At 36.2% G+C, this 12,011-nt stretch overlaps 1 protein-coding gene across 2 annotated transcripts in view; it reads left to right on the top strand.

Moving 5' to 3' along the window:
* LOC106064262 (neuroglian-like) overlaps positions 1 to 12,011 on the top strand; it is a 213,535-nt gene that overhangs the window by 190,180 nt on the left and 11,344 nt on the right. For both annotated transcript variants that reach the window (XR_008777578.1, XM_056026957.1), the window contains exons 8-12: positions 3,919 to 4,129; positions 5,132 to 5,254; positions 5,723 to 5,905; positions 8,268 to 8,384; positions 8,977 to 9,144. Coding sequence is in view for 1 of the 2 variants with exons in the window: in XM_056026957.1 (XP_055882932.1) it covers positions 3,919 to 4,129; positions 5,132 to 5,254; positions 5,723 to 5,905; positions 8,268 to 8,384; positions 8,977 to 9,144 (802 nt within the window). In the remaining variant the exon portion in view is untranslated. The remainder of the gene's footprint in view (positions 1 to 3,918; positions 4,130 to 5,131; positions 5,255 to 5,722; positions 5,906 to 8,267; positions 8,385 to 8,976; positions 9,145 to 12,011) is intronic.

The following is a 12,011-nucleotide window of genomic DNA, read 5'->3' as shown; positions in this document are numbered from 1 at the left end:
CATGTTACATGTAGGAAAGATCGCCAGAACAACTCCATTGAACAAAAAGTGTGGATATCTTGAGGCTTTTATTTGTCTTTTGAGACAGAAAAAGTCTTATAGTTTTAAGAGGATTAAAGATTAATCTAATAAAATGTATTTAATAGTCCTTCTAATTGTACAGTTTGATTTAAAATGCATGCATGCATAACTCACACTTTAAAGACTGTTGAAATGCAATTCGATGGAGAATGCTAATCTATTTCTTTCAGTGAGGTTTGAAACAAACAAAACATTACCGCTTGAATGGACGTTGAACAAAAGGCTCAGAACGCATTATGAAAACCTCAGTGCGGAGATCACAATAGGGGGCATTCACGTCTATAAATCAATTACGAATTAAAAGATTTGATATTGATTAGTGCTCGAGTCTCTGGGAGTCAATGAGACATGGCCTCTAGGGGGCAATTCACAGAGTTCTCCGGCTTCTACTGTTTGACTATGTCTAGAAACTCACGGTTCGATGAGTCGATCACCTACGGCTGACTACCAGAAACAGTTCCTAGACGTCGTTGGACAAAACTCTGTGAAAAGTGCGGAAAATGATTGACAAAAATGCTTAATACTTTCCTATCTAGTTTGTTACAATATAGTCTATTACTTTAAGGCGCAAAGGTTTGCCCCCTGGACGACCTGTATCGTCGCCTCCTGCCCCTTCCCAAAGAACTCTCTCCATAATTAGATTGACTGTATTGATCAATGTCCATACTGTGTACGTCTAACTGATTGCATTGACCACTGGCCATACCGAAAACCTTTTTTTAGCGATGCCTCCATGTGTACATGTAACTAAATTATTGACCAGTGTCCAAAATGTGTGAGTTTATATATATATATATATATATTATATGCTGAGTACGTCCTGTGGCTTCTATGTGTGTAATCATTATTTTATGTCTAAACCGTGACTTAGTTTTCTTTTATTTCCTTTCACAATGGTCACATCAGGAGTGTACAATTGTAGAACTAGCCCATTATAGAGCAGGTTAAATACATCACTCAACCATAATTCAACTTATATAATACAGACGTTACTTCAAAAAAGAAGATGATTACGTCCTATGCGTCATGCATTTAGTCATATATACCAACAAATTAATATTAACCAATGACTTAAATTCTGCCAAGTCACTAGTTTTCCTGGCTAGCTCAGGCAACCCATTCCATGTTCTATTAGCACTAGGGAAGAAGGAGTATTTGTACAAATTCGTCCTAGCATATGGGACGAGGAATGTACATTTATCTTTGTTTCTTTCTGAGTATTTTATTAAATTTTGTTGTTTTTGTATTTGAAGATTATGGTTCAGTGTTTTATGTATAATTGCTACTTTACTTTTGAGTCTTCTGTCCTGAAGGCTTTCTAAATTTAGTGATTTTACTAAAGGTGTTACTCTAGTCTAATGTGAATATTCGTTTGTTATGAATCTCACTGCTCTATTTTGTGTCTGTTTCAGTTTCTTAATGTTTTCTTGAGTTGAGGGGTCCCAAACGGAGGATGCATATTCTATTATTGTAATAAAATATTATTGCCTCACTTTTCATTTACTTTTAAATATATATATATATATATATATATATATATATATATATATATATATATATATATATATATAATAATAATAATAATAATATAATATATAATAATAATAATAATCAGCGGCGGTGCCAGATCTGACAGGAGGTAGCAATGTGTTCTGCAAGCAGCATAACGGTCGCCGACTCCTGATTCTTTTCCGGGTTGACTCTCAAAACCTTCTCATGTTTGGGTATAGCTGTAAGGCAGCATAGGTTGGAATTCAGTCCTTCTCCTAGATGGGTAGCTAACCAAGGTTAATGAACCCTTCTGCCCGAAACTACAGGTTTAAGTGCCAGTTAAGTCCCTTTTGCCTCTTGTCCTGTTAGTGATAACAGTTTCACCAGACTCAATAAGTGAAGGCCGAGAGTTGGACTGGTGGTCAAAGACTTTTTGAACGCGTTTGATAGTAGCAGAAGGCTTATATTCATCACAGCTTTCAGCAATAACAACCTTACGGAATGTAATATATTTGAAAGCATTCCATATTGATACAGACATTAAATACTTTGAAACATAATTTCATTTCCTTTATTTCTTCTGTATTAATATACATATTGTCTAAAGGAATTTTTTTTTAATGTTTTGACCCCGTTAAGGGTCAAGCACCGTGTGGATTCGTGGCTTCAGAGTCATGCACCGTGTGGATTCATGGCTTCAGAGTCATGCACCGTGTGGATTCATGGCTTCAGAGTCATGCACCGTGTGGATTCATGGCTTCAGAGTCATGCACTGTAATCACTTCGGCCCTACCTCCAACATGGATATTAAGAATAATGACAAATATAGGAAATAGGCAAATGTGTCTGCCTCCAACTGTTTTAATTTTCTGCAAGGCTTCGCAATCATTAATTCATGTTCCCTTTGTAGCTGTCTCTGCTGCAATATTTTTAATTTTTATAAATCTGTCTTTCTGTCTGTCTGGTTGAAAGTTTGTGTACACGTTATTTCTCCCACACTCGATCTCGGGTCAGTTGAAATTAGACACAATTGTTTCGTATACCTGACGAAACAAGAACAAATATAACAAAAATAGAATAACTAATTAGATAATTAATTATTAAGTTTGTATCGAACAAGTCAGTGGCTTAGCTAGGGTGGGGGGAGGAGGAGGAGAATTTGAAAATTCCCTCGGGCCCTCACTTGAAGGGAGCCCCAAATGAGTGTTTTTTACATTAAATATTAAATATTTCACAAAATGCAGGGGCCCCCAAAGAGGTAAAGCCACCAGGGCCCCCAAACGATAAAAAATTCCTAGCTACGCCCCTGGAACAAGGGAAAGAAATTGTACGGCAGATGTGGTGGTATAAGTTCCCTTTGAGGAGGCTTGAGTCCTTAGTTCGAATTTAAGTCCTACATTTTATATGTTTTAAAAAGTGATCACGGTAACATTTGATCAGATACCCCCCTCTTACCCCCCCCCCCAGATACGTAATAGGATCATACATGGGCGTAGCCAGGATTTTTTTCGGGGGGGGGATTTTTTCTCCCCCCCCCCACCGCGAAAAAAATAATTTATATGTATTTACGTGTGTGTGTGTGTGTGTACATAATCTTTATTACATTCTGACCCTTCATTCTTTCGGAAGACGTTTATTGTGTCCTACTATAGGTTCTTCCATGAGTTAGTGGAAAAATTGTAGATTCCCCGTCATCACTAGCAATGGGGTCTGGGGGAGCTCCTAGCTCAACTCACTTAACTAGGCGTAAGTTAGCGATTCTTTTCTTTTGCGGCTCAAACCAACAATCTACATTCATAATCAGGTTTTTGTTCCTACGGCTCTACCATTTCATTAAGGCACAAATATTAAATGGTACGTATTATTCTCTTTGATATCAAAAGAACGTTACCAAACTTGATACGGAATTGATGCCCCTATATTACACACAACATGTTTAGAGCATGACTAGCTCAAGACAGCAGCGGAATTATCCAAGAATCTAAAACAACTGTCAACACTTGTCACCGAAACAAAATAAACGACGTGTTCATTCTAAACAAATAATATGAATATTAGAATACATTAGATTAGAATGAATTCCATCCAAAAAAAAAGTAATTTTTCAACCTTTATAAAAATTTCTTCACTTTGTGCCGATGCTTAGGCGTGCCGCTTGGAGCCACGTCGCGGGCCGAATCTGGCCCGCGGGCCGTAGTTTGGGCATCACTGGTCTAGGTCTGTTACAAATTAATTGACGTGAACGATCTTAACTTATTGATACAATTACACTTAATATAAAGTAGTTAGTTTTTGTTTTTTTTTCAAAGTATTTAAAATGTTTTCCCTGTCTCCCCGTGCACACAGCTACGCTACTGGAAGTCCATTGAAGGCTGGACCAAGAAGAAAGAAGTAGAAATCGTCCTGGGAAAAGACTTACACACCCACGGGCCGCAGGTCAAGGTGGCTCTCTCTGACCTGCCAGCATACACGACACTGAGAGCTCAGGTAGCAGTCATGAACTCGCATTACACAGGACCTTTCAGTGACCTTCTGGACTTTTTCACCCCGGAGGGAGGTAATACATGAGTGCTTAGCAACACTATAATAGTAACATGAGTGCTTAGCAACACTGTAATAGTAACATGAGTGCTAAGTAACACTATAATAGTAACATTAATGCTTAGCAACACTGTAATAGTAACATGAGTGCTTAGCAACACTGTAATAGTAACATTAATGCTTAGCAACACTGTAATAGTAACATGAGTGCTTAGCAACACTGTAATAGTCTACTTCTGTTGAACACCATTACATTTACAGAGAATTTAAAAATCGATTTAAACCGAGAGAAGACTTGAGTGTGTAATGGGCGGAGGGAGCTGGTGGCGTTAATAATCATTACTTATAAGTCAAAACCAGATTGTCTTTAGTATTGGAAGGTTGTAGATTAGAGGAAACAAAGACTCTGCTATGGGCTTTTTCTTTCCTTTGATGAAAATCGTAGCTTGAATAAAATTTAAATAACTTGTAAAGCTTAAAAACAAACCAAATACTGATGGAGTGACTAGCTAGTCTCTTCCTTTCTAAACCTAAACTGACTAGCCAATGTCGTCCTGTAAAGCTTTCAATAATGTAAAGTTACAAGATTGACAAGAATAGACTGATTGTCAGTGTTAAAAAATTCTAAATCAATTGTCATTGTTGTTGATTTTATAGAATTTTTTAAATTTAAATTTGACAGAAGTTATTATTCATCTAATTGGGTTAAGTGTTCTACAATGTAACCGACCAATCACTACACTACCAAAGTAACATAAACCAACTTCCTTTAGTTAGAATGCCGGTTTATTTTCTACTAGTTAAGACCTTTGTTAGTATTCTTAAAATAAAATTACTTATTTAATGTCTAATTCAGAATCGTTTCAGTAAAACGTTCTAAATATTGTCTAGTAACAGTCTAGTATATAAATTTAACCCATGGGAAGCAATCATGTTTTGCGTAAAAAAAATATATTACTTCCCTTGGCATAAAATTTAATATTCTTCGTATGACTATTTTTCTTCTTTCCTATTCTAGTGCCTAGTCCTGTACGAGATTTACGTTTACAAGCTTACGGTGTTGCCTACGTCTTGCTCAATTGGAAACACCCAATACACCCCAATGGTGTTGTCCTAGGCTATGACATTGCCTACCAACAAGGTGACTTATTTTCCCAACATCTTCATTGATGATCTACTTTGTTAGGCCTATGAGATCTGGTCCAAAGACTGACGCTCTTCATCAATACCTCAGCAGCAGAATATTTATGTCATTGTTATGTATTTCTTCTTCCGTTTCACTAATATACAATGAAGCACTCACTCTCACTTATACTTAGTATTGCTCACTGTTACCGATATTCTCTGTAGACCTTTGGAAAAAAAAAGTAACACCCTTAACAACCACATGTGTACTACGTCAGTTATAACCAAACCTATTTTGGCCTTTGATTTCACATTGCCTTATAATTTCTAGGTCTAGTACATTTAAAGTTAAAAATTTTATTTGAATATTTTACGATAATCCTGGATATATTTCTATCATACAAAAAAAATAATTAAACAGCAAGTATTAATCCTCAATGTTGCCAAAGTGATAGCCTGAAAAATATTTTATCTGTTCATTTAGTATCAGGTCAGCAACTTGGGCCCATACGACCCCTGCTCCCACACATAAGTAACCCATCAACATTGGGGGCACGAATCACAGGTCTCCAGGCGGCTCACAGGTATAGATTTATAGTGTGGGCGAGGACAAAGCAGGGGCGTGGCGAGCCCAACTTCATCGATATGATGACAGCCAAAGGACAATGTACGTATATTTTTAAAATCATTTTTAAAAATAAATAATAATAGATAGGTACCCTATTATCATTCCATTAGGTTTTTAATTTATAAAAATACTTGTTAACTTTGAATATAATGAATTAATAATAATGGTGAGTGTCAAAGACCAGATCAAGTGGCCTCTGAAAGTTTGTATGAAAAAAATGCATTTCAATTGCTGCCATTCAGAGTCACTCTTGTGTCTTCTAGCTATGTTTAAGGAAACAAAGTTTTTGACATCATTACTCGTGGCATCAAAAACACTATATAAATAGAGGCGAGAACATGGTAAAGATTCTTTTAGATAATTTAAATCTATATTACTAATTTATTTCAATATTGTGATTCAAAAAGTCATTCAGTCTTGCTGTATTTTTTTTTAACTTAAGTATTTTTATTTAAATTTTTGGTTTATTTCGGTACTTGATGTATTGCGGAGATGCGTTTATGTGAGAACCAGTTATCAGCCAAACGTTGTTTAAAATCAACCCAATCCAGATCAACCAACGTCAGCAGTCTTGTTGACCTTTATCTGGCAGAATTGTAAAAACGAAAATAGAAAAGTCATAGAACAAGGTCGTTGTAGTATGCACTTTCGTCTCCAGTCTCGGGTTTGAACCTCTCCCCTGGATACACCTACCTTCCTGCAGGTGATTTTGGCTTGGACGCAAGATTCAACAAGGAACTCCTGAAACTAACAAATCAAATAGAGTTTCAGAATCATTTGTAAAGCTGTATTTGCCAGTAGAGGTGTCTGGTAGTGTAATATATTCTTTGGATTGTCCTCAAAGTGGTCTAGGGTTGGAACCTCAACGAAGTTATCCTCTCATATACTGCTCAGATGTAATAATCTTCAATTAAGGTGAACATCCTAAATATACAAATCATCTTCTCAAAAAATAAAAATATTAAGACTATACGAGACCTAAGCCCTAAATATTTTCCCTGCTACGAGAGAGTGGAAGACGGGACGACACTTTGAACAGGAAATGACCCAAACCCAGAGAGATCTCAACCATAGCAAATACTCTGGAGAAAGTCTTCTCAGGAGTTTGACATTACACTCTCTTTAGATGTTAATTTCAGAATTTGACGCTGTTTTTAAACCTTTGCTTATATTAAAATATAGATTATAAAACTAGTATTTTAAAATTAAAGGTTATATTAAGTGTAATTGTATCAATTAGCTTGGATCAGTCATAAAAGTATATGCATAACTAACCTAGACATAATAAATCTGTGCGATTAGAAATATTTGTTACCACTTCTTTTTATTTATCATTTAGCTTTCTCACTGCGCTATGATCTCATCACTTGTCTGGACCCGTTGTGAAGAGGGAGGAATGAAAGGGGGTATCCTGGTGAATGTTTACATGATCGTTTTTTAAATATTTTTTTTTTAAAGTTCAGTGAGGGCTCAAGAGTCTTTAAGGTGACGATTCCATTTATACCACCACATCTGTCAAGTGTGATTTCTTTCCTTTGTACAAGATACCAAACAAAATAAATAGTTAATTAACTAATTGGTTATTTTTTATATATATTGATTCTTGTGTTTTCAGGTAATGAAAGTATTGTGCCAAAGTTCAGCTTAATCCGAGATTGGGTGTGGGAGAAATAACATGTACAAACTTTTTACCATACAGACAGAGTGAATTAATATAAGCTTTGTAAAAATCAAATACGCATAGTTTCTGATACTCGAATTCGCTTAGAAAAAATTTCAATCATAGACTTGTATTCAGGCAAATATTTTGGCAGACATCGATGCTCCATTACTTTCATAATTTTTAATTAACAATCTTGACGGATAGTCGAGCCGTCATTCCACCTCGTTTCCATGTGCTGTCGGTCAACCTTGACGGGCATCCCGCAGCCGCCGCGCGCCTGACTGGTGGGAATTTCCTGGCTGTACAGTTCGATCAAAAAGCAAAGCTCGAGTTATGTTTTGCCTGCCGTGAGTTGATGTTTTCATTAAGAGCACATCTATAACACTAATTGTAAAATGGATATAGGTCTATATAAAATAGCATTTCAAATATCCACTAATTCGAATTCGAAGTGGGACAAATCGTATTCGCACAGTACTAAATGGTATATTGTATTTGTAATGTGTCGATACGATCCAATAATTTTTTTACCGGTTTCAATGGACCTCATTCACCAATCGTAAAGAAACAACATTTTGTCACGTGATTCTCTATCTCTTCTATACAAATTACGATCTATATTAATACACAGTGGCTATCACGTGACAGTTTTTTTTCGTTGTTTTATCAATATTATCACGTGGCTAAATGATGTTTGTTTACGATTGGTGAATGAGGTCCATTCTGCTGTTTCCCCAGTGCCACACCCACCTCGTGTCCATGTGGCTGAACTCAGCAACTCCAGTGTAAACATCACGTGGATGTCTGACCAGCCGGCCAAAGACATGAAGTATCAAGTAGAGTATCGACAGTCTGGTGAGAAAATTGCATTCAATTTGATTTATATCTGAAATTGAACCAAATGTGTGACACAATTTTACAAGTGTTTTTTGTTAAGACATTGTCTGTTAAGAATTGAATATCTCATCAGATCTAGATCTATAAAAGAGTGGCTTTCATTTCCCTGAGTAATAATGTTGTTGTTTTTAAATAGGTGGGAGTATTATGAACTCAGATTATTCGTAACATACAATGTATTCATATAAAACATGTCTGCCTTTCACCAATTGTTGGAACTCACCCTATTCATGTTTAGTGTTCTGAAATGTCTGCTTTATTGTCACTGTCTTGTTGTGTGTATGGGGATGGGGGTAATGTAAGATGCCCACTTTATTCATTAATGTGAAAGAATTTTTTTCTTCAGTTTTATTTGTGTGAAAACTTTTTTTTATTTTGTTGCTTTTTCTGTTTCATCTTTTTATTTTATTTTACCGCCAAATCGTTCTTCTTTTTGTACGCTGCTCTAGCGAAACTTGAAAAACAAAAGTTTCTTGTACCTCTATTAAAATGAATTACACTTATTTGATTGGTTATTGTTGTTTTTGTCCTTGACACCAATGTCACATAGGTCACAATGACTGGCACAACACAGACTACGTTCAGGACAAGTCCTGGATGACGCTGGACAAAGCCAATGTCCCGGTGAACGAGCTAGAGGTGAGACTAGTGGCCAGCAACAGACTGGGCGACACGGCAACCAGCAAAACTGTAGCTGTGGCCAAATCCTTACATACAGGTCAGTCACCTAATTGACTTTGTGGGTAGTCAGGACTCAGTTGTACTGGCCCAAATATTGGTTTGACATCTACGCTCTACATACAACTTTAAAAATTGCATTTTATTATCTGTATCTTTGAGTGAATACTTTAAAAGATAATTCGCTATTGACTTCTGTAAAAAGAATATAAGCTCATTAAAAATAATTAGTGACAATATTGGAAAAAAAAAACACAATCAATTTCTATAATGGTATATGGCAGACGAGCAGATACCATACTGCCATAGGGTTGAAATGTTGCGATATGTTTATTTAGCCCATAGAACATTTTCTTTTTCACTAAAACCATCAGAGCATTACAACACTCCCCCACCTTCAACAAATGTGTTTCTGGCCCTCAAACAAGAACATCAAATGTAGCCTGCGTGTATTATAACACCCCTCACTCACACACACACAATACACACACATATAATATAAACACACATTATATTGTTGAATGAAAAGCCTCTCCCATAACAAAACAATTTTAGGGAGAAACAAAAAACAATCACACATCTCTTAGGCCCTTGAATTCCAAAAGCGCATAACCATAACGAATTTCTGGTTAGTTAGACCTGAATCTTTTATTATTATTATGTTATTATTCATTGGAACAGACTATAAAGACAGCATTACAATGGCATCGCATAATTTTTGTCACCCTCCAATAGAAATACCTCAGTCCCAATCAAACGATTTTAAGCCGCCCACCTTTTTTTTTTTTGCATCCCCTGAATTTAAAAGGCCAGTAATGCACAGCTATACACAAAGCGCAATCTTCTTTAACTCCCTTGTTGCATCCTAACATATAATAATGATCCTGATCTACACACTGAAGGAATATATTTTGTACTTTACACATTTAAATGGCAGCTTTTAAAAACATATTTGGTCGAAACTGTGAGTAAAAAAAACATTCTTGATTCTTATCTTGATTTAATATGTGTGGTTTCGATCGTAAAAATAACTTGAAATGTTTGATGTGCCCGATAAGAAATAAATGGTTCAATGTTTATATTGTATCCTTCACGGCAAGTGGTAGAATTAGTGTTTCTCTGTCGGTGTGAACAGGGTCAATGATCTCTTATTGCATATTACGCAGAGCACGCAAACTAATTGAATGCCAGTATGTAATAGAGTGAGTGTGTCTGTGTATGTTTCCTAGGTGACGGTAAGGAGAGGTTAAGTGATTGGTTGGTTGCTGTGCATTGGAGAATGATGAAATATGAGAGCTTCTGTGGTAATGTATGCTTAGAACGGCAGACGATCTAGAGACATGAAATAGTAAGGACCTGAAATAGTAAGGACATGAAATAGACATGAAATACCGTGGACATGAAATAGTAAGGACATCTTTTTGTTTTGAGGTTAGATTTTGTTTAAACAATATAAGCTTTCAATCGGTTTAGTTGAACTAGCTGTTTGGAGCAACGAGCGAGCAAAAACACGTGGTACATAACCAATCGAAATTGGAGTAATTACTAGTGCTATCTAATCTAGAACCAAATGAGTTGCTAGGATAAACACAAAAGTTACAAGGTTTTAGGATAGAAAATGACGCTAAAAACTGTACAGGCTAGAGAGAGATTAATGTAATAGTGTTATTGAATTTGAGGAACGCCTTGTATATTAATGTGATGACGCGTAGGACGTAATCCTCTTCTTTTTTGAAGTAACGTCTATATTATATAAGATAAGATAAGATGTAAACGATCCAAATGATCTCTCAAGAGTCTCGACACAGTTTGATCCAACATTAACTGAAGACTCGACACAGTTTGATCCAACATTAACTGAAGACTTGACACAGTTTGATCCAACATTAACTGAAGACTCGACACAGTTTGATCCAACATTAACTGAAGTCTCGACACAGTTTGATCCAACATTAACTGAAGACTTGACACAGTTTGATCCAACATTAACTGAAGACTCGACACAGTTTGATCCAACATTAACTGAAGACTTGACACAGTTTGATCCAACATTAACTGAAGACTTGACACAGTTTGATCCAACATTAACTGAAGACTTGACACAGTTTGATCCAACATTAACTGAAGACTCGACACAGTTTGATCCAACATTAACTGAAGTCTCGACACAGTTTGATCCAACATTAACTGAAGACTTGACACAGTTTGATCCAACATTAACTGAAGACTCGACACAGTTTGATCCAACATTAACTGAAGACTTGACACAGTTTGATCCAACATTAACTGAAGACTTGACACAGTTTGATCCAACATTAACTGAAGACTTGACACAGTTTGATCCAACATTAACTGAAGACTTGACACAGTTTGATCCAACATTAACTGAAGACTCGACACAGTTTGATCCAACATTAACTGAAGTCTCGACACAGTTTGATCCAACATTAACTGAAGACTTGACACAGTTTGATCCAACATTAACTGAAGACTCGACACAGTTTGATCCAACATTAACTGAAGACTTGACACAGTTTGATCCAACATTAACTGAAGACTTGACACAGTTTGATCCAACATTAACTGAAGACTTGACACAGTTTGATCCAACATTAACTGAAGACTTGACACAGTTTGATCCAACATTAACTGAAGACTCGACACAGTTTGATCCAACATTAACTGAAGTCTCGACACAGTTTGATCCAACATTAACTGAAGACTTGACACAGTTTGATCCAACATTAACTGAAGACTTGACACAGTTTGATCCAACATTAACTGAAGACTTGACACAGTTTGATCCAACATTAACTGAAGACTTGACACAGTTTGATCCAACATTAACTGAAGACTTGACACAGTTTGATCCAACATTAACTGAAGACTTGACACAGTTTGATCCAA

The sequence above is a fragment of the Biomphalaria glabrata genome, chromosome 4, assembly GCF_947242115.1.
Source record: "Biomphalaria glabrata chromosome 4, xgBioGlab47.1, whole genome shotgun sequence".
NCBI classification, from domain to species: Eukaryota; Metazoa; Mollusca; class Gastropoda; family Planorbidae; genus Biomphalaria; species Biomphalaria glabrata.
The sequence above is the reverse complement of the archived record's forward strand: the minus strand, read 5'-3'. Positions and strand labels throughout refer to the sequence as shown.